Below are 23,080 nucleotides of genomic sequence, written 5' to 3' on the forward strand. Positions count from 1 at the left end.
GAATAAATTATGAGATCTTCCACACATGCTTTTGGTACCCAGGCATGAGCCAAAAGCAGTGCACAAAAGCTTTCCACGTGAAATAAATAAAAAATAAATAATAATTAAAAATAGTGTCAATGATGATTAACTTTTAAAGAAGGAAATCAAAGAGAGTGTCTAGGGGGGGGAATAGGGACACCCGGTCAAACGTTTTAGATATATATATATATGAAAATGAGTTTTGGAAAAAGGGGGACAAAAGAAAGATGGGCTATGATAAAATACAAAAGAACAAATACAAACAGATGGACAAAGACACAGGTCCACTGAGGAATCTGGTACGAGGTTTGCTACTAGATTTATAGGTCACTCTCTCAGACGTTTGGTGGAAAACCGTCCAGCCTGCAAATGAATATAAAGGGAAGAAAACAAAGACACTTATAAAGTACAAATAGCTGAGATCAGTTGTCACCATCAGTCATATCAGCTTTGTTAGTTTATCATCCACATCTCCATTTTAGCCTTGCCAAAGAGGAGTAAGTTCATTGGCTATATGCAAAAGGATGCAAAAAATAACAGCAGAAGAAAATAGATACTTTGTAGGATTAGTTTGGCAGGACATGCAGAACTGAGTAAAGTATTGTTTTTTTAATCATCATTACACTTTGCAACAAATATTGCTACACATATTGTGACTAATCTATGGAACTGTGCACTGCAAGATACGAATACTACAATTATATGAAACTGTGTCTCAAATGAGATAGAGATCTTCTAGTGAAGCCAGAATCCCAAGAGAATAACGGAACTAACTTGCAAGGTAGTAAAAGCTTAATTGCTCCCATGCTATATTTGCATAGGCCCAATATGAAAGAATGTCTTAGGAACAAAATTCTGCACCAGATTTGCATCTAAGAATATGGACCAAAAGAAAAGTAAGCCAGTCTTTCCCTCCTACCAAATTGTTTAAATGTACAAAGGACCATTTCCTTATTTTTTAAAAAAGATGTACAATTCCTTGAAAACTGGCAATTCTTCTATAATGTGAATCTAAGACATGTGATACCTTCATTTTTCACACACTACTAACCTTTCAAATATTGCTCATAATCAAAAGATGCATTAATGACTTGGACATCTACAATTTCACGATAATTGGAGACCCATTATAATAATGTTATCATCACTATAGGACCCTTTCTGTTCTTATCACATTTATCCTTATTAACCGCTCTATAAAGTAGCTTAGACTGCGAGACGGTAACTTGCCCAAGTCAGTGCGCTGAGCAGCTATTTGAACCTGCAACTCCCAACGTCATACATATTTACTTTTAATGTTGAAATAATTGCTAATTTCAGTATAGAAGGAATGATGAGCCCAAGTATATAGAATCACCTTGGGCAGAATTTTCATGGGCATCGCCTCCCTCAGTAGCTAATCCAGAGCAGATGTCAGTGGACAAGGAAGCCTTGACAGAGCAGGGTTGCTGTGTCTGAACTGACTTTCCAAGTATGGCTGATGTGGACGAAGTTAGTGCTGCCGCTTCAGTAGAACCAGTCTGAGCTCTAGCATTTTCTTTAGCCAGAGTGTCTTTGCAGTCTGATACACTACCTAAAAAAGGAGACATGCAAAAATCACCAAACGCCAAGAAATAAGATTGGCTGCAACTAGCGGGTCATTACTGAAGAACGCTTCAAATATTTTGAAGCAGTGCAAGAAATCTACAGCTGCATGAAGCTGCACAGTTGAAACACTTCCAACTGCAGGTAACCAACCTGCTGTTCAGTTTGCAAATGTTGATGCCAATTTAATATTAAACAACACTGACAGCAGCTTTACAATAGAAGTAGGTTTAAAACAGTAGCTTTGGGTCTACAGATATCCTTGGACTACAATTCCTATGATCCCTGACCAGTGGTACTCACCTGATCTCCCAACAGCTGAATCACTTCTCCTTACCAAGAAGGAGAAGGTAAGGAGGTGGGAAGTTTGGCACAATGCAAACACACCAGCAAAACCAAACTAGTGTTTGCACCGTGCTGACCTTCCTACCACCTCACCCTGGCACCACCTTCTAGTAAACAGCAGTGATTAAGTTGTCAATAGGTCAGGCGAGTGCAGCTGCTTCATCATGCTGTCTGCTAATGTCTCTGACCTGTGGTCATGCTGGCTGGAAACAATAGAAGTTGGTCCAACAAAATTTGCAGAGCCACCCCATTTTACATTTTTTGGGCATAAGCTATGTTTGTATGCTGACTAACCCCACTGAATGCAGTGAGATTTTACATCTGAGTAGACCTACATAGGATTATTGATGGATGCCATGACTGAGAGAGCTACATTAGGTGATGGCAAAGGTTTTTCAGGACTTTTCCATTGCCATATCCAAACTATTTTTAAAAAAGGGTATTTTAGAAATCTGGTGTATGTATGTGTTTGTGAAAGACTGCTGTTTGGGAAACACAAGATGAAAACCCCAATGGGCGCACAAAATGGGGACACAAAACAGTGTTGTTATTGTCTGGATTCTTTAAGAGACATGAGACTTGAAAGAGCTACTCGCAGCCTCATCCTACGCATGACCACTCAGAAATAACTAAAAGTTTATGCAATGGGATTCACTCCCAAGTAGGTACATAAAGGATTAAAGTCTTAGTCCATCCAGAGTCTGGGAGGGAGGCACCCCACCCCCCAGCCACCCAAACTTAAACCCATTTTCAAAGGAACTCATCTGGCCTTCCCTTAAAATGATCTCCAGGGAAAGGAGAGACCATCACTTCCCTGAAGAAGCTTGCATCATTTCCCAATATCCTATGAATGAATAACCCTAGAAGAAGAAACTGGATAAAGGGCAAAGATGAAACTGCACTCCTGCACTGTGAGAAAAAAGCAATCCTGCTCACCTGGGTTGAGGGGATTTGGGGGGAAGACTGAAAGGAATCATTTCAGAAAAACAGTGCAAGATCGAGCCATTCTATCAGATGGAATGGCTGAGCAAAACCCGTCCTCCCTTTCTCCAGGAACTACAATGGCCTTCACATTTTTTAGGTAGAAATTAGTGGGAAATAATAATTAAAATACTGAATTTCATTGTCCCATTTTCTGGAGAACAGAGATTAGGTAGAAAAGATGGTCTTCACCTATCAACTTTTACACAATGAGTAGGCATGGTAATGAAGATATTAAAGAGTTTTACAAGGATTCTCTCCCTCCGCCCCAATTTACTTCAAAACTGCTGACGGAAACATATGGGATGTAAGAAAAAAATCCCCATGTAAACAAGTTTCAAACACAAAAAGTTCATAACTTAGTTCTATGCAAAGGTTGTAGGGAATATGCCCCACATCAGCTACAGCAAAGACTGCGGGAAGTGGGCAATTCCCAAGGGTAGCACATTCTTCCTTTTGGGCAGACAAAAATGAGAGGTGGGAACATGCAATTTAAAAGGTGCTTTTTAATATCACCCTTCAGCCTAGTATACAGAAATAATAAAACCAATGTTAAAAAGGTAAGTCATCTACCCCATTCCACTAGGAGAAGCCAGTGCAAGGACTCCTGCTGGTGCAAGGGGGCTTGGCTCCCATACCCCACACCCCTCCCTCAAATCTGCTCTTGGAAGATTCCACAGAACAGTGTGGGGGGTGGAGGACTGCATTCCACCAGCAATCTCCTCAGCACTACATTGAGTTCCAAGTCCACTCACCCTTTTCGTGAGGCGGTGTTGAGGGACAGCAGAGGTTCCACCAGGCCCCCTGATGAGAGAATCCTAACTTCAGTGCCCCTTCCTGATAGATAGGGTGGGCGTAAGCCCGCACCGCCTATCAGGAACCGGATCCTGGCCTGCATCCCGGTTTGATGAACGGGGATGCAGGCTAGGACATGGGCTTGGCGAGGGAGTGGAGCTGGAGGAGTGGGAAGGCTTCCCTCGGGTCTGGTCCCTGACCATTTAAATGACCCGCACCTGGGGCCCTACCTGCTTTTCCCTCATCGGATTCCCCACCCTTGGTTCAAGTTGATAGTCAAGGACTTTGCTGTGGTCGCCATTTTATGGGGCTGGGTAGAAATTTGGCCACCGGGCGAATTGGCTCCAACCTGGTGGTTTTGCCTACCTCATAGCAATCGTTGGGCATTGGGACAATCCTTTGTCTTGGATGGAGAGGGGGTTGTAGTTTCCACCTGCTGCTCCAAACGCTGGGGTATCCCGTTAAAGGAATTCAGGGGTCACCCTATTTGATGTAAGTCTTAGGAACCCCCACCTGGATTGACCTATGTGTCACTTCCAATGGGCGGGCCGGAAGTATTTTGATTGTCCCATGCCCAAGCCAAACCTCTTTCATCTGTATTCAATAAAGTTGTGGCCTGTTTCGATCCTAACCCAGTCTTAGTGGTCTTTTATTTATCTGAGGTTGGGGACTGGGGAGCACAATGCCTGGACCCACAACTACTGAAATTAATGCACATAATGTTGTCATGTTCGTTCATATCAGTGGGTTTATTGTGTGTAAAAATTAGTTGAATACCACCCAACAGAAACAAAAAACACCTAAATCATAAAACAGTCTGTAGGGTTTTTAAGTCCATTATAAGAATTAGGGTGGTCCCCCCCCCCCCAATTTTATTTTATTTTATTACAAAAAATGGTATTTTGCTATTACTGATGTTAATATAAATATATCCTATATCAGTACAGCCACATGTGGAGGAACTTGAATGTCATGCTTCTTCTGTGCATGCCACAGAATGCATGCCCCATGCCTACTAATGGCTTGGTGTGCCAAGGGGAAGAAAGACATAAGCAGAACTCTATTGGGCCTGATGCTTCCCCAGTACTGAGCTGGATCATGCTCAGACCACAAAGACTAAGCTGCAACCAGGCAGAACCATTTTCTAATCAAGACACCGTCTTATACCTAGAAATAAGGTTTTACAAATGTTTCTGTATGCTGTTGCTGCGGTGGTGTTTAATGTTGCTTCAGTGCTGGATTTACGTGTTAATTTACTCAACAGGAAAATGTGCTAAAGGTCAATCTAAGTAAATCCATTTTAACAGGCCTTCGTTTGTTCTGGGGTCAAATAGTGCAAATGTAAAAACAAAAACAAAAACCCACTGCCTTACAAAACAGTCCTCAATTTGAAATCCTGAGTCTCTCTGCGAGAACAAAGCAAATGTAAAACTGACACAGATGCTTTTCACTACACATCATGTGCACTTCATAAACATGTGGCAGCAAAAGGATAGCACTGGTAAAGTTACTCATAGGAGAAAGTTATCTGATGTACGTACTTGTACTGGATGTTGTTGTTTTGAGCTGTTGAACAACAGGATTTACTAATTTCCCAGTTTTTAATTTGCTCTTGCTGGTTCTTCGTCGACGGCCAGTTGGCGGAGCAGAATGAAGGAACCCAATATTTGGTGGCAAAGGCTTCCCCAGTCGGATGTACAGGGCTTCTATTTCTTTCTTCTGCTGAGTCTGCAGCTCAGTAATTTCTTTCATGTGTCTGAAGAACAGAAACAGGTTGTTACATCAAATTCAAAGCGCTGCTTAAATGTGTGTGTGTGTGTTGGAAAAGGTTCAGAAAAGGGCCACGAAAATAATCAAGGGGATGGAGCAACTCCCCTATGAAGAAAGGTTGCAGCGCTTGGGAACTTTTTAGTTTAGAGAAAAGGTGAATAAGAGGCGACCTGATAAGACATTTATAAAATTATGCAGAAAGCACACAGAGAAAAGTCTTCCTCTCTCTCTCATAACACTGAAACTCATGGACCACTGATGAAGCTGAATGTTGGAAGATTTGGGACAGAGAAAATAAATGACTTCTTCATGCGCAAGCACAGCTGAACTATGGGACTCACTCCAACAGGTGGCAGTGATGGTCACCAAGCTGGATGGTTCTGAAAGAGGATTAGACAGATTTAAGTAGGAGAAGGCTATGGGATGCCTCAAGCCATGATGGCTATGCTCTGCCTCCACAGGTGCAGGCAGCAATGCTTTTGAATACTTGTTGCTGGAAACCACAGGAGGGGCGAGTGCTTGGATCCTGCCTGCAGGTTTCCCACAGGCTTCTGTTTGGCAGCTGTAAGAACAGGATTCTGCACTAGATGGGTCATTTGCCTGATCCAGAAGCTGTGTGTGTGCATGCGTGTGTGTGCGCGTGCGTGCGTAAAACACACACACACACTCACACACAGAATATGTCTAATATATAATTTGTACACAGTATCCACATTAGGATCACAGGCAGTCTTTTTCATGGACACTGCATGAGAGCAAATATTTCAATAGAAAACCAGTCATACGATACCACCTGGGACACACACAAAAAATCCTGTGTAGGAAAAGAAAAGGAGGCATGACCACGAAGGCTATTAAAAGTTAATACTGAAAAGCTTGTGCATGATTCAGGAGTAGACAGGAAGCCAGTGCAGAGCTTTAAAAAGAAATGACACATGAGAAGAGCAATGAAAAGGGTGAATTATTTTGAAAGAGTGTGAAATAGAGGTGAGGGGACCAAGTTAAGAAAATGGAAAACCAAACAGGAGAAGGTTGCAGTAGTCATGATAAGAAATGGCGACGGATTGGCTGGAGGTGCACTGGTCCAGGATGCCAGGATCTAAATAGTCCTGGTTGCTCCTCCTTTTCTGAGGCTGTAGGCAACCGAAACAGGGTGGTAGTGGTAGCAACTACAGAATAGTAAAACCCAGCTGGCAGCATTGCAGGGCTGTTGGGCAGCTGTTGGACAAGAAATAGGTGTGCAAGGCTTTCCAGAGCATCCTCCCTTTCTTCACAAGGAAATTACTGGTGATTTGGGTGAAAGTAGCATTAGTGAAATGCTGAAGGTGGCCACTGTTGGGAGAAAGGGTGGTGTCGAAATTAAGTAATTAAATAAATGTAATGTGATGTGATCAACAGCAGAGTTGGAGGAAACAAAGTAAGAAATAAGCTGAAATATGCAAAAAGGAGGAGTTAAAGGTCAGAAGAGAAATTGGAGAGGGAGACTGGGATAAGAAATAGGGTAAACAGTGACATATAGGAATACAGAAGAGGAGATGAAAGGCGTAGGTTGATACTGTGATGGAAAGGAGGAGAAATGACAGGCTATGTGGTTTTAGAAGAGGACAGGACCAAAGCTTCACATGAAGTTAGATGAGGGCAACAGAATAGTGAGAGAAAGAGGAACAGTTTTAGGGGCATGTAGGAGGAGGGAGAGCTGGAAGATGCGTCCTGTTAATGGAAAGAAAAACTGTGTTTACTTTATATTAAGCTATCATCCACAAGTGTCATGGGTCATGATGACCTTGTTGCTTCTCAGATGTTCTGATATAGGCCTAGTTCTTACTGTGTCGGGACTCTACCACTTCAGACTAAGTGTGAGGTTCATATAACAATTCTATCTTCAACAATGGAAAACACCTATAAAATAAAGAGAAGGGGAATAAGCTGCTCCAACTGAAGAACATAAACCAGAGCCTGCTAGACCAGCCACTGGGTCCACTCTCCATTTTGCACAGTCGCCAACCAGATGCCCATGGGAAGTCTGCAAGTAGGACGTGAGCTCAACAGCCCTCACCTCTCCTGAATTCCAGCAACTGGTATTCCAGCTGCCTCTTAACAATGGAGGTAGAACATAGGCATCAGTGTTAGCAGCCACTGACAGCCTCCATGTATTTGTCTAATCCTCCTTTGAAGCCATCCTTCAACCTCAGTCCTTCACCTTTAACCTCACGTGATGCCATCCAGATACTTGACTGCCAGCTCAGGAGAACTAGACCAAAGGAAGGAAGTTGATTTACTTGGAATATCAAGCGACTCCAACTTGTAATAAACGCGCAGGAAAGAAACAGAAACGGATTAAATGCTGTAAAAATATCACAAACGCACAAAATGACACCGGACATTCTGATGGAAATGAAACATACTTTTCCCTCAGGTGCTGCAATTCTTTCTTCATGTCTGCATCTTCAAACTCTGAGTCATTGTCACTGCTCACATATGATGACTGTGAATGAAAAGAAGTTATGTTGATGGTTGGGATTTTTGATCCATGACCATTAGGAGAATCAAGGCCTTGTGAACTGGACTTTCCAGACTTTTGCAGAAAAGATGAGGTCTTTTTCACGTAGTCATTTCCTGCACTACTGCTCTGTGGTGATGGTGGAGCTGCAGATGGTTTCCTTTGAAGAGATTCATCGCCAGATTCACTAGAATCCTGACCACAAAGTACATCGATAGAGGATGCTGTCTGCACACGCCGCAAAGAAGTCTTCATATCAGGGCTAGAAGGTTGATCATCTAGATAAACATCTGGTGGTGCAGAGTATCTCAAGGAATGCACAGGTGGTAAAGTTAACTCATCCTGTGTACTGACCACTGAAAATCTGCCAATAGTTTTTGCTGGTGTGCTGTCGTGTGTTTCAGCTTGTTTCTCACTACAGCTTGAGTCCACAGAGTCATCCTTTTCAGATTTACTTTTCTCTTCAAGTAACGGTGCAGTATTTTCCTTTTCACTCCTCTTAGAAGCATCTTTCTGAGCAACCTGAAGTAACATACAAGAACATGGCCTAGTTGGAGAACATGGGTTGTATTTAATGTTGCTGTTACACTTGTGTAACGGACTTCCACTTATGCAACAGAACTTCACTTTCCTCTCCCCCCACCAGCCTACCACACACCCTCAAAATCTGCTCAATGATTGGGGACCCTCTGAGTCAGATCTGTGGGTGCAGAGAAAGGGTGAGTGGCTTGTGCAGCACTGGATATAACCCTATGTCACCAGCCCTAGTTTTGATTACTACACCAGAACATGGAAAGCTGCTTTGTGGTGTGCCAGATCATTTGTCAATTTCTGTATACTGACTGGCAGCAACTCAGGGTATCTAGCAGGAGTCTTTTCCAACCCTATCTTGATATGGGGGAGATTGAATTTGGGACACCCTGTATGTAAAGCAGGTGCTCTAACACCAAGTGCTGTAAGAATGAGATGACAATGTAGAAAGGAAAACAATACACAGGTAAATTGTAAGTTCAGAATACCTGAGGGAGTCCTGATGGTGTGCCAACAGAAGCGGAAGTAATGTTTGCAGCTTGTCCTGTTTAATACATTGGAAACAAAAATGGACCCACATATGAGCAGATATATTTTTTTTAAAAGCGCACACAACACACACATAGCTTAATGGTATCGTGCATAGATGTTGCACAAGGCTGAAATCCCGGTGTCAATGGGTCATAGCAATGTGCAAGATTACAGCTCGTGTCTATAGAACACAATGTAAATTATGATGGCAGATGCAAGTTTTGAAACCATCCCAATGTTCATGATGTAAGACTATAAGAAGAGCCTGCTGGCTCATCTGATCCAGCATTCTGTTGTCACAAGTGACCAACCAGATGCCCGTGGGAAATCTGCAAGCAAGACCTAAGCATAGGAGCTCTCTCCCCCACCTTTGAATATTCAGACACAAGTTCAGTGTAATGAACTGGGCATTTCCACATTTCTCTGTAGAATTGAATGAAAAAGATTTAATGGAAAGAATGGGATGTTTATCTGCATGCAATGGATATGCTTAACAGCTCTGATAAGCCTTTTCGTTATAAAAATTTTTACACCCTATATTTTGGTCCTTAAAAGGGCTTCCTGGGCAGCACAATTGAATTTATGTGATAAAGGAATGAGATCACACCTGCTTGCCCCACCCACAGTGAGCACATGATCAGCCCCAGTGTCTGATCTGTGGGTGTTTGATTTGCACTAGAGATGATTACATGCAAAATCATCCAACATGTGTAAGCTTGAATTGTAGGCTTGATTCCAATATTATATGTGTGATAATTGTCCTTGCTTTTTCATGCATTCGCCCTATGGAAGCAAGGTGTAAAGGAAGGAGATGTGCCCATGGTGAGTGAGTTTAATACGTGTAGCTCCTCAGCAGATCAGGCTGCATCTACACATTTTACATCTACACATTTTACATCCTCCCAGTAATGACAAATTACTTTCAATATTCTAGATTTCAAAATACAAGGGTGGACTGACTTTGAACACAATAGGTATGTATGTTCAAACCTCCACCTTTCACATCTACACTATAGCATCCAGTTCATGCTGGGAAAGTTAAGCAGATCACAGATGGTCATGCAGTCTGCACATGCCACCTCTGGCCGCATTAAGATTCCTTAGAAGGGTCAGAGATATATATGTACACAGGTCAGGTAATTTGTCAACTGGAAATATGAATCAGATTCTGTATAAAGATGTCTATGATGTTTTTCTTAAATATTTTCTTTGCTATTATGACAGGTTGATACCGGTTGTTGTTGTTTTTGTTGTTGTTGTTGATGATGATGATTTTTTTGCCCTGGATTAATAACACTTGTATAATGCTTGCCTCCTTTTAAAACATAATTATATTTGAAAGAATAAAGGTGCAATCTTAACCCTCAATCCATGATACTTGAAGGGATTAGGAGCTAGTGGGTGTTTCATCAGCAGGCAGGGGGTAGGATCTCTGCCTCTACAGAGGCCTGAGCTACAGCTGCAGAAAGCATGGCAGAGTCAATACTACCACTGATGGTGTTCCTACCAGCAATAGCTGAAACAGGGGATCAAACAGATTCTTGGTCTGGCCAAGAATCTGCTGGATCCTAAGGGGTCCAGCTGCCAGAGATCTGGTAAAGCAAAAAGGAGGGGGGTTTAAGTTCCCCTCTACCTTCTGCCTTGACCTGTGCAAGTGGCAAGGTTTCTAATGTGCCAGTAGTTCTGCTGTTCTATTCACCCTGTTGCTCCCAGAAAGGAGTTAGGATGCATTTCAGTTAGTAGCAAGAAAAACATTTCTCCAATTTGCTCGAGATTCTGCATGGCGAAATAGCAGTCAATATCTTTCAGATTCTAAGTGGTACTAAAACAAAACCCTTTAAAAGGCACTCAGTTATCTACAAAAACACCCAATGTGATTTTTTATTAAAAGCCATGACTTCCTTCTCATAAACAAACAAACAAACAAATAAATAAATATCTGAAGGAACATTCCCAACTGCACATAATTTGATTCCTAGAATTATTGCCAGTCACTGACGTTAGTTGGTCTGAAGGGTATCTATTAGGAAGAATAGACATTAAATTCATTGATGCTACCTGCTCTGCTTGTTGATCCATGAGTTATTTCTGAGGGCTGGATGCTTGTAGAAGTAACTTCTGCTTTTCTCACCTTTAATAAAAGGACCATAATACAAATTAACCTTTCAAAAGAAAGCAAAATGTTTGATTTACATAGAAATATGTCTGCATTGTCTCTCAAGCTTATTTCATATTTATCCTAAAACAGGTATATCACACACCAGTAACCTACTTTCTTCCATTTTCCAGGTTCCATGTTAGTCTTTCTTAGATAGCTGAATCTGGGGGTTGTGGATCCTGTCCGATGCCCTGCTGGTGGCTACTAGGGCCATGGCACGACCCCCAGTGACATCAGGGGAAGCTTCCAGTTGTATTGACATCAACAAGCTCCTCCCACTGGTTGTTAACCTTCGCATGACTCCCCGCTGAGCGGGCTGGAGTCATATAATGATTGTTTGATCCAATGCCAAACCACTTACATGCTGTAACCAATAAAGTTGTGGCCTTATTTAGCCCATTAACCTAAAATACATGTGTCCCTGTGTCTTATTTATCCCTAAGTGGGTGGTGGGTTCTCGACTCACAAACACCAATTCATTAAATTCCAGTGTTCGAGTCATAAGTATGACATAATATGTGTGGAGTGTTTAGGTGTATATTGCAATTTTTAGTAAATTCTGAGGGAAGCTAGTTACGATTATGAAATCATCCATACACCAAGGATAATGAATTTGTTATTCACCTTTGGCCCACCCCTGATTAACGCCTTATAAAGAAGGCAGGCATTTCATGTGCTTATGGCACCCAGGAGGTGCCAGACTGCACTAATAGGGCACTATCAGCCAAAGTTGGTAGTGTGCCAAATCCTAGTTAAAGAGTGTAGGGACTAGCAAATGGCTAAAGCACATCTCTCTCATGCTCTCTAGTCCCTGGAACTAGGGCCTTTACCCTTAACTGAATGAACCCATGCACTGGAGAAAAGTTTCATAGGGTGGGATTCAACTAAGTATGCAATAGTGTGGATGTAATAATGAATTCACAGAGCTAATATTCATCATGTGTTCATGCGGCTGGCCAAAATAACATCACAACAACTGATATTAGGGTGGGCCCTATTAGGCTTTTGGCAGTTCAGGATCCCAACATGTACTGGATTCTTCTGACAACTCAGCTCCATGTAGCTTTCATTTTTTAAAAAATCTGTTACTTTGCCCCAAATTCTTCCCAGGGTGAGATTAGGAGCAGATGTCAGATTTGTGCATTCCTCTCCTCACTTCTATTACTACAGGAAGAAGTTAATAAATGTACTGATAAATGTGTTTATCAGAACAGGAAATCTTCCTTGGGAAATAGAACCCACTAGAAAGGGGCAAAAGATATTGCAGAGTCAATATCTACATGCAGACTTCTTCGTTAGACTTGGGAGGAAGGAAGAGCACAGAATTCCTACCTTGATCTCACCTTTGGCAAAATCCTATACATCAAATAATGAGCAGCCAGCCAAATGAGAGAAATAAGGCTATGAATGCAGTATACCTTATTTTCATTCTCATATTCCAATAAACAATCTCTTAGTTAAAAATAATGTTAAGTTTAAAATAAGGCTTGGTTTCACCAATGTTCAGAAAGTAAGGGCCAATGGTAACAACACATTAGAATTATTTTGATCATGGGCACCAGATTTTTCTCTCTGTGCATAGAACATTTTGAGTGGAGGAGGAAGTAAACTTTACTTAAAAAAAAAATTAAGAGGACTTTGTATTATCTTGGTAGTTAGACCTCAAATAGCCTGAAACACAAATCACCCCTCTCAAATGACAAGTTTGGTTTTTGTCTCTTAAGGATAATGACATTGAGTTTGCAATGTTTGATGAAGGCATGTAAGGCACCACAAAGAAAGAATATTTTTTAAATTTGCACCAATAACTGAGAACCATGTATTTGCTTTGTGAAACAGACCACACAGCATAACAAGTGCAATAGTTTGAAAAAGGCTACCATCGGCTCTTTGTTTCTGAATTCTGGTTTACAAAGCCCATAAACTGCAGCACTCTTAGCAGGGGTTTGCATGATTTCTGTGTCAGTGGTACCACAGGCACCACAGCCACAGGTTGACTTGCCGGAACAGGAGATGTGGTGAGTTCAGGTTGATCCTCAGCTGACGTAACATCCATGCCAGCTGCAGGAACTTTCAGGTCCAACACAAGCGCAGGCAAAGGTGCCAAGTTAAATTCACCATCTCCTTGGTCTATAGGTACAAAGCTGTCTGGTGTTGCTGCAGATGCAGAAGATGTCGGGACATATTCCTGGTAGAGCAAGTTGCGCAGTTTCTCATCCAGACTCTTTATTGTGTTGTCAGCAAAATCAACTCTCGGTGGCCCTTCACCATCTGATTCTACAGCACAAGGCGGCTGAGGAGCGCTAACTGCAAGGCTAGTGGATGACGAGGGCTGGGACTGGGCTTGTAACTGGGATGTAGCTGCTGCTGATGAGTGAGGGGGACTTGAAAGCTGAGGTGCTGCTAGAATCAGAGGATCGGGGACAGTAGCCACAGGAACTGCCTCGCTTGCAAAAGAAGGAGGCATCTGACTAGGCTGACTGCTGTCTGGCAAGTTGAGAATTTGTGTTGGAGGCTGGTGTTCCAAAACAGTCGCATCAGAGACAGCAGGGAGTGGGCAGGCTTCTGCTGCCTGTGCAGGAACAGTCTGGATCGGCTCTGGCAGCCCAGCAGTCCCCTGTTCAGCCTCTGTCTCAGGGGCACACGGGTTTTCATCTATTCGTTGGAGTGCCTGCAATGGGGGATTTAGAGGAAGCTGAGCCTCAGGACGTTCTTCGAGTGAAGTTGCACTGGGGGCAGCAGGTGTACCAGGCTGACTGGATGCAACAGGCTGTTGTTGTGGAGGGTACTCTGGTTGGCCTGTGTTGTCAGCAACCTGTTCTGGAGCACATGGAGCCGTCACTGGGGGTGTTGCAGTAGATGTTTCTGGCTGGACCTGTGGAAGGGAGGTTGGTGCTGCAGTGGAAACTTGTGTCAGAGGAACAGGAGCAGGAGCAGGAGCAGGAGTTGCTTTGGGGCTGTCCGTGGCACTCCTTTGACCTGAAAGCTGCTGATGGGCTGTGTTTGTGGGTTTGTCTGTTCCTGTAGAGCTCTGCTGCTGATCATCCGACTGTTCTACATCTGTAAATAACAGAAAAGGAAACCCTGAGTTCAGAGAACGGCACTTTCATTTGTAGCCTCAAATGGAGCCTCAGACATATGACCAGAAATGTAAGAGCAGAATGATAAAACCCTTTAAACAGCTGAAGTGCTCTCCTTGTCTTAAAGCAGTTTTAAAACAGATGATTTTCTGTATGGAAACAAGAATATTGTGTACATTTTGTTTCACATCTACAGCTAAAACGTGATCATAATGACAGGCTACTCTCACTTACTATAACAGCTATATATAGCAATTTTTCTAATGCAAGATGTATTGCCCTTTATTGGCTATTAGTAGTAATGATGCACTGCCCCATTTCAACCAACTGGAAAATTGAGATTAATAACAAGGTGGTGCATGCATTACAGAGTCTTTAAAATTCATTTATGTGACAGGAACTTCAATTGCATCTACGCATGTAAAACAAAAAGGATCAAGTTCAATGTTCATAAATGCGTACTCTTTTGTAGCAAGGTTTTGACACTAATTTGCCTCTAACTTGTTCCGCTTGCCCTTGGCTATTCCAATTCTCTTGAGTAATGAATGATTGAAATAAATGCCTTTTCTGGGGAAAGCTAATTGCTACTTTAAAGCTATGGGACCCACACATTTGTGGATGGCTTCTGCGTGCAACTGCCTCTGCATTATTGATTGTGGCCCATCAAACCCTGGTGACAAAAGAAATGAAAATCCTGAAGATAGTATCTTGAATAAATCCAAATATATTTTTATTGGCCACGTAGTTAGTTTTAATGTTTTCCTGCTATATCTTTTCACTTTCCCACGTGTTTCCTTTTTGAAAAATAGTAAATGAGTTTTTAAAAGGTAGTGAGTTTTCTATCTTATGCTATGATTTTTGTGTAAGTGCCTGGAAGGAGAGGAACATATAGGAATGATTTGTTCTCAAGTACCTGGAGCGTCGGCCTGCTTTGCACTTTGAGGAGCTGGTGAAGTGAATTCTGGTGCTTCAGCAGCTGGATTTTCCACAACAGGACAAATGATAAACCACCGCTTTCCTGTATGCAGAACTAATCACAAAAGGAGGGTTGGAATGGTCACTATTTCTATATCAAACACGGGCAAGAGGCTGATATTGCTCAAATGAAATCAGCACATAATGCAAAAGATGCACTGTCTTTAATTTCAAGAAGAAATTCAAAAAACAATAATGCAGGACTACCACATTTAATGATGATACTTCCACAAGGCTGATGGAAATAATGAAGTCTAGAGCAATGGCTACCGTCATGCTTGCAGCCTAATCCTAGACATGTTTCTTCAACAACAGGGATGAGCAAACATGCCAATATAAGTTTCTCCCAATTTCTTATCCATCTTAAATTCAGTTCTCTACATTTCCATAGGAGTTTGATTTTTTTCTTTAAAAAAGTCATCATGAAAATTCATTAGTAAGTTTCTCCTAATATACACATTTTTGTACACATTTTGTACACATTTTTGTGGAATATACGCAGAGCAATTTCCCCTGATATATTGCATTTTTATGCACATTTCATTGTAGTACATGCATTTTTGTAAACATCAGTGGACTGGAGAACTGCATTGCAAAATTTGGAAAAGTCTGAATTCTGATGGATGGCAGTGTTTTGGTTCATATATTTTTTAAGAAAGTCTGAGCAAGGTAGGTTCACTTTTAAATGCAAACAGAACTGAATTTCCCTGCCATCCCTACTCAGAAATAAATCTCACTGTGTGCTGGTAATTGTGCACAGAAACACAGTGTTGCATTCAGACCATGACAAGATTGGGTTCATTAATTTCAACAGGCTTATCTGAACAAAATTTAGAATAGCACCCATAATAAGTGCATTGAAAGCTAGAAGCAATCTTTGCAGGATTTTGAGGCTTAGGCTATGTGTTTTAGATTTCATCTTCTGCCAAAAGCTGTAGACTACCAGAAAGCCACAATTAATATGCTTACACTTATCTTTTATGTCTGCAGTAGTGCATATATGCACATGCAGAGACAAACCTCTTTTGAGGTGGAAAGGTATCCTAAAGGATGAAAGTGTCACCAGCACTGCGCTACTATGATATTCATAACTGATTTGCCAACGTAAGTGAGAGTCGGGAAGAAACATTACTTGCAATGGGGAGAACAATCAGTCAGTGCTCATTTCCCTTTAATGTGATGGTGCCATCTAGCAAGACTAATAGCAGTTCCCCCGTGACACTAATCAGACTTAAGCTTGGGGCTTGCTCTGTAGAATGTTTAGTGGCTGGGCTGATGAACTCTAAAAATAGATAATTGTCAGTGATATCCAATATAGATTAATTGCTTTACAGGGGTTTTTTTTGGGGGGGGCGTTGACACATATAATCATGGAAACACTTTTACCATTCTGTTGGTACACTGGCATTCTTGCCTGGGATTGCCGATTCACCTATTTAAAATGAAAAAGACCATTAGTAGTCTGCAGGCATTTATCTGTGGTTGAAAGTTCAGCTTATTGAAATAAGCAAAAAATATTATACTATCACATAGTTCTTTTAGTGGAAGCTGTTGAAGACAATTAGAGTAGACTTTCATCTCCCTTTGGTGGGTTGGTTTTTTTAGCAATACCTCATTGTTTTCCAGCCTGCAGGTGTCTTGCTGAGGGCTTGCACCCTGATCAGAACTTCGTTCCCCTTCTGTATCTTCACTAAGCATATCTTCTGCTTTGTCAATGATTTCTTTCAGTTGCTCTATAAATATCTCTTTCTCAGTAGGCAATATAAATTCGTTTTCTACCTATAGGGATACACAGATATATATATATATATTTATTTATTTTAACTGATTTTCTCTCTAGTGTTTGCTCTTTAGTAACAAGAAGTAACTGTATGGCCAATTTAAATCTTTTAAAAATAGCATGCAGTGAAGTTCCACATATATGGAACTGGGTGTGTATGAACCATTGTTTATGCTTTACATTTGAAATGAACGAATCTTTTCCCTGGCCAACAGAGCTGAGCAAAGCTACAGAAACTATTCATTGCTCTTATGTAACTGACCTATCTTGATTAAGTAGTAAATGAATGCATTAGCGCATGAGAGGCATTTCAAAATATGCACAAGCTTCAAGGACTAGTTGATGGGTCACTGGGAACTTTCAACTTGCCCTGCTTATGCCAGAGCGATTAAGGATAGCATATTGAATATCTCTGAGCCAAATTAGCAGCAGTATTCCTGAGCACCTGAAGCATCTGTTGCACATATGCAACAGCAATAAAGTGTGACTAGCATGTATGAAGGCCAGAGTAGTACCTCTCATCCCACATGGCACACTGACTTCCCAAACAATAAAGAGAAGAGTGCAAAAGTGGGTCACTCATAGGGAGGTAAAAAACATCCCCTCTTACTTTTAGCCTGTGTATATAGACTAAGTCTAGCTTCCCCTCCCTGCTTACCAGGCATCAGCACAGAGACCCCTTTTTCTTTTATTCTTCTTCTGGAAGGATGAGCACACTGCAGAGCAAAGCATCAGCTTGCAGCCATCAGCCATCTTCACTTCCTAATAATTCCTCTGGGTCCATATGGGTCCCAGGGTCAATTTGAAGAGGCCAGCCCTTTGCTTTGACATGATCCCAGCCAACTCAGAAGGTTTAAAAAAGAAGAAGTTAAAAATAATTAAAAATAGGAGGGGAAGGGAGCCTTGGCATGTGCTTTCCATGGGGGCCAGGGTGTCTATCAGCACCATACTGGGCACCAAACACGCATCCAGAAATGGGATGCTAAACAGAAACCAGGCTGCGTCTCAATAGCTCCCTTCTGAATGATCAGAAATACTTTTCTGTGGCTGTACTAAGAAGGCGGTGGCATCAATTCAGCTAATGAATCTAAAGAAAGATCTTACCATGTAAGTAGCAATTTCTTCTGGTGCATCGCCATCTAAATCAAACTTAAATGTAACCATTTTGTGATTGTGTGTTTCTAGCTGGCATTCCACCATCTTATCCCCTGTGTTGCATACCTGTAAAAAGAATCAATAATTATTTCTAACACTCCCAAAGGAGCCCAGGGTGGCAAAAACATCTCATTCATAAATATTCTGTCATCAAAGTAATTCTCCCAACCAGAAATTTCAGGGTTGCCAGGGATAGTATCTTTTACCCATGCGTGGGTAGAACAGGAATATAAACATATAAGTAAGTCTTAAGCAAATGTAGCTAACTTACATTTAAAATGGTCAGTTTGGGCCTGTTGGATTTTTCCTGGCGTGAACGAGTACGTGTTGATTTCTTATGCTTCTTGGAAGATTTTCCTTCTTGTTTACTACTTCCACTTGTTCCTTCAAAACTGTCACTCATCTCTTTACCAGAAGCCACATCAGGACTCATGTAACTTTGCAATAAGGGATAAAAATGAAGACAGAAGACAAATAGTATGAACATGCAGCATTCTTTTAAAAGCTCCCCCTCAAAATCAGCACAAACCCTTTAGAACATGCCTTTTTGCAAGAGATCAAAGGTCCACCTCATTAGGTATTCCGTCTCTAATGCTGCCAGCAAGATTTTTACTATGAATTTTAACTGCCATGTTCACTGACAGATCCATCCATCAATGTGTCTAAATTTAGTATTTCTTTTTATTTGTCCAGAACCTACTGAGAAGCAGTACTCACTGGGTGACCTACTGGCAAACTACATTTGGCTTGGAGGGTCCCAAGCTATGCATTGGTAGAAGAGGATATTCATAAATAAAATTTAAGATTCTGTGCTTCCTTTTTCATCCAGGCTTTGATTGCACAGAATTTGCTCAAATCAAACAGTCCCTCATATCAAATTAGGAAACAGACATCAGATGGACAACTATTTCTTTCAGCTGTTTAAATGCATTTACATTTTTAATTAAAAATATCCTCATGCTCTTCTCACAGTGTACCTTGGGAAACATAATGACTAAGAACAACAACAAAACTGAAGATTTTGGGGTGGTCTGGAACAGTGTTTTTAAAATGGTGTTCTGATGAGATGATCAATAGAGGAAGACAAGTTGTCCAAAATACAATTGCTTGGTGTTTTGCAGGGGTTCTTTGGCTTCATGTGCCTGTTTCTCTGATGTAACAAGAATACACAAACCAAGCATGTAAACTGCAGGCTTCTTTCTCTCCCAGCCCCAGAGAGAGGGGAGAAATAAGTGCTTTTCCAGCCCTAGGCTCCTTGCTAGCCCCTGTCGTTTGGGAACAGCTAAGCATAGGGCCAGCAAATTGCTTCTTTCTCTAACCGGGGTGGGAGGGGAGAAAGAAGCCTGAATTTTAAATATTCACTTTGGGTGCATGTGCCTTTCCCAGCAGGATTTAACCCCAGCTGTTGAGTAGAGGTTAATTCCTACTTAGTTTGGCTGTGTGCTCCTTCTGGGAACAGGCACTCACACCCAATGCAGAACTGAACTCTCATCCTCCCACCTATCAGTTGACATCACAAGGGATGTAGGATGATTGACAGGCTTGAGGAAATGGCCTTGTGGGCCAAACTGGACTCCTCAGTGGACAAAGATTGGCCCACAAGCCGGAGGTTCTCCACCCCTGCCCTAGAAAACGTTTCAAATCCTCTTCACCTCTGCAGGAATTTGTGAAGACATGATAACAGTTAACGATTGGTATGCCACTGTACTAGACAAATGGTGAGGATACCTTTCACAGCTCTGTGATAGTGACTGCTGCTTTTCCATTATTCCATGCTCCTAAAATGGAAAGAAGAAACAGTTTTTTCACCAGAGGCTTGCTTCAAAATTAATATTTGTGTGCAAATCCAGCCACGGCCTAGCACTTGTAATTCCCATTGATTTCAATGGCCAACTTTGTGCCAGCATAGCAAACAATCTCTGAGGACACCCTCTCTTTGAGGAAATTACTAGTCATAATGCCTTTGAAGCTGTTCCCCCTATGGAGTAGCATCATGTGCTAGCACTGATATCAGATGAATCAGCTGGTAATATCCGCAGTGGCAAGTTTCAGCCAAAGACTAACAAAAGACTAATCTTTAAAATGCAGGTCACTTTATATTATTATCACTATGATATTGTGGTGGGAAACTGAATAAAGAAGCATTAGTTTATGGAAAGGAAGGTACTCAGAAAGCTGTGGAATGAATATAAATATGAAGAATGAAGATTTTGAATTATTTCTTATAAAGAACTTATAAATGTCATTGAGAGGAGAATCATAAAAAATTCACAGGAGGTGAATTGATTTTAGAAGACTCTACCCTGGCAATTGAGAAAACAGCTCATTCAACTGGACCAATGAATTTTCTGATAGCTAAGGATTCATTAGCAAAAAAAACAAGTACTACCTCTTGAGAAGATTCTGTAGCCTGTGGCATAACTGGGCATGAAGTTTGGACCTGCTGGCCCAGAGGCTGATGATTATCTGGCTGAGGCGGCAGATAACCAGTAGACTGGAGAGGCAGCCCATGATCTATAGGCATTGCTGCATTTGATGGAGCAATGGTGCTTTGTGGAAGACCTTCTGGACCAATACAGGGTTGCAATGCTTCAGGCTGCAACTGCAATGGTGGTGACATAACTGCAGAAGGCTGCACTGGTAATGCAGGCATCTGGGTCCCAATATCCACAGTATACTGAGGGTGTCCAATAATCTGTTGCAACATAGCACACACCTGTTAGTAATGTCAATTCCATTTATGATATTAATAATTCACATAGCTAAACTCATAACTGTTTTAAATAAAAAAAACCTTTTTAATACAAATCATTGCACTGTAGTGTGATGAAACCATACTTAAGTGCTTTTTGTTTTGAAAAACAAAGGAAGGAAGGAAGGAAGGAAGGAAGGAAGGAAGGAAGGAAGGAAGGAAGGAAGGCCCATTCAGACAAACAGTGACTTATCATATGCAGCAACTCACCACTCAGATCTGAAAATTTTCAGCACACCACTGCAGATAACTAAAGCGAGTTGTGAGTTACCGTATTTTTTGCTCTATAAGACTCACTTTTTCCCTCCTTAAAAGTAAGGGGAAATGTGTGTGCGTCTTACGGAGTGAATGCAGGCTGCGCAGCTATCACAGAAGCCAGAACAGCAAGAGGGATTGCTGCTTTCACTGCGAAGCGATCCCTCTTGTTGTTTTGGCTTCTGAGATTCAGAATATTTTTTTACTTGTTTTCCTCCTCCAAAAACTAGGTGCGTCTTGTGGTCTGGTGCGTCTTATAGAGCGAAAAATACGGTAAATCACCAGATCTGCGTAGCAAGTTGCTGCACATGAATGCTTTATTTTATGAAGCAGCTTCTAAGAGCCCATACACATGTCTATTTCACCACATAGCTAAACCTCAGATCTATTCACACCTTCCTTACAACTTGTCAGGATGATAAAGATTACCAACTTATCCCACAGTGAGAGAGCTCACATCAGGGAAGTTTAGTTGCATGTACAAGGTGAGAGTGGTTGCATTCCAGACAATCACAACATCGTTATTTCTGTGAAATGGGGCTCAGTTCAAGAATTGGGAACTGGATCAAGTCATAATGTCTAAATGCTGGATGTATATTTTTAAATATAAAACTAGGGGTCCCCCCCACAATCAACAAAATAGGCATAATGTCACATCTTTACACATTGCTGACACTATACCTTTGTTTGCACGTAACACTAAGCCAAATCACGCCTCAGAATGAGTGAGCAAACTGCAGGCTTCCAGAGAGAAGTTATTTAGCAAAGCGCAACAACAAAATTGCTGGAGAGCAGAGAATTCGACACAATCTCTGCTCCACGAGCCCACACGTTTCCGTGTTTGCACTAAACCATGGTTTACCACATGGTGGTGGGAAAAACAGACTTCTGTTTCCTTGCACATATTAATTTGGTTATTGCATTTGAAAACCACTTCAAATGTTTGGGGCAGAAAACAGAAACATAATGCCACTTATTCCACAAATCCCCTGTGTGGAATATGTGATGGTCTCTAGAGCAGCTTCAGATGAAATGGATTCTTCCAAGTTCTAAATCTAAAGGATGAGTTCTACTAATGCTTGTGTTATGCAACAGGTATTCTGCGCCAATTCCAGTCATTTTGTCATGAAAATCATGTGTCCAGGCCTTATATTACTGAATCCCACATAGTTAAAGAAGCAAACACCTCAAAGTGTTTGTGCTAAAGAGACTCACTGAAATGAGTGTTTAAGATTGGGCTGCAAGCCCTTTCTTTGTGTACAAATGACCTATGATTTACAGAATTATAAAATTGTAGAGTTGGAAGGTACCCCGGGGCCATCTAGTCCAACCCCTTGCAATGCAGTAACAAAAGGGAAGTTCTCCATAACAGCACTGAGTATGGGCACATCATTATGCATATATTTCTCCTTGGTACAAGAAGCTAGAACTGTGCAAGTTTCAAATGACTGAATCAAGCTTTACCTGAGCAGGAAGCTGAAGCAGGGATGGGATACAGAAGAGAGACACAATAGAAGAGGCAGCAGCAGCAAAGGAAAGCACAGAAGACAGAGAAAGTCACTTTTAGTACTATTAATGTGCCTTATAATTGATGTTTGTGTGTGTTTTATATGTAGTGTGTTTTGTGACGCCAAGACAGAAAAAAAATAGCCTGCATTGTTAGCATTCACTGCACATAGTTTTTAAGTAGTTTAAATTTAATATAAAGGGATGTTGTCAAGTTTACATAATTGTTTCATTTTGGGTGAAAATGAACAATGCTTCCTTGAAAGGAGCATGGGGACACAACAGTCCAGTACAGCAGTTCTTTCACAATCTCCATGCACTGGGGAAAGATGAGGAAAGCCTATATTTTTGATCCATTTTA

At 41.4% G+C, this 23,080-nt stretch overlaps 2 protein-coding genes and 1 long non-coding RNA gene across 15 annotated transcripts in view; 2 read left to right on the plus strand and 1 right to left on the minus strand.

The window, feature by feature from the left end:
• Nucleotides 1-23,080, plus strand: part of NINJ1 (ninjurin 1) — a 455,488-nt gene that overhangs the window by 273,960 nt on the left and 158,448 nt on the right. The window lies entirely within an intron of this gene.
• WNK2 (WNK lysine deficient protein kinase 2) overlaps nucleotides 1-23,080 on the minus strand; it is a 108,877-nt gene that overhangs the window by 24,107 nt on the left and 61,690 nt on the right. For 5 of the 11 annotated variants that reach the window (XR_014561256.1, XM_083726935.1, XM_083726943.1 and 2 more), the window contains exons 13-26: nucleotides 20,596-20,901; nucleotides 19,935-19,984; nucleotides 18,478-18,643; nucleotides 18,156-18,272; nucleotides 16,883-17,050; nucleotides 16,658-16,703; nucleotides 15,210-15,326; nucleotides 13,219-14,276; nucleotides 11,117-11,189; nucleotides 9,016-9,071; nucleotides 7,902-8,518; nucleotides 5,268-5,482; nucleotides 1,379-1,594; nucleotides 286-384 (exon numbers count right to left, since the gene is read on the minus strand). Coding sequence is in view for 9 of the 11 variants with exons in the window: in XM_083726935.1 (XP_083583061.1) it covers nucleotides 286-384; nucleotides 1,379-1,594; nucleotides 5,268-5,482; nucleotides 7,902-8,518; nucleotides 9,016-9,071; nucleotides 11,117-11,189; nucleotides 13,219-14,276; nucleotides 15,210-15,326; nucleotides 16,658-16,703; nucleotides 16,883-17,050; nucleotides 18,156-18,272; nucleotides 18,478-18,643; nucleotides 19,935-19,984; nucleotides 20,596-20,901 (3,304 nt within the window). In the remaining 2 variants the exon portion in view is untranslated. Of the gene's footprint in view, nucleotides 1-285; nucleotides 385-1,378; nucleotides 1,595-5,267; nucleotides 5,483-7,901; nucleotides 8,519-9,015; nucleotides 9,072-11,116; nucleotides 11,190-13,218; nucleotides 14,277-15,209; nucleotides 15,327-16,657; nucleotides 16,704-16,882; nucleotides 17,051-18,155; nucleotides 18,273-18,477; nucleotides 18,644-19,934; nucleotides 19,985-20,595; nucleotides 20,902-22,677; nucleotides 22,690-23,080 lie in introns of all 11 variants that reach the window. The other 6 variants (XR_014561255.1, XM_083726938.1, XM_083726941.1 and 3 more) reach the window with 2 other exon arrangements.
• Nucleotides 21,419-23,080, plus strand: part of LOC310838995 — a 170,343-nt gene continuing 168,681 nt past the window's right edge. The window contains exon 1 of the long non-coding RNA XR_014561279.1: nucleotides 21,419-21,486. This is a non-coding gene — a long non-coding RNA (uncharacterized lncRNA). The remainder of the gene's footprint in view (nucleotides 21,487-23,080) is intronic.

This window comes from Podarcis gaigeae (assembly GCF_964106915.1).
Source record: "Podarcis gaigeae genome assembly, chromosome: 2".
NCBI lineage: Eukaryota > Metazoa > Chordata > Lepidosauria > Squamata > Lacertidae > Podarcis > Podarcis gaigeae.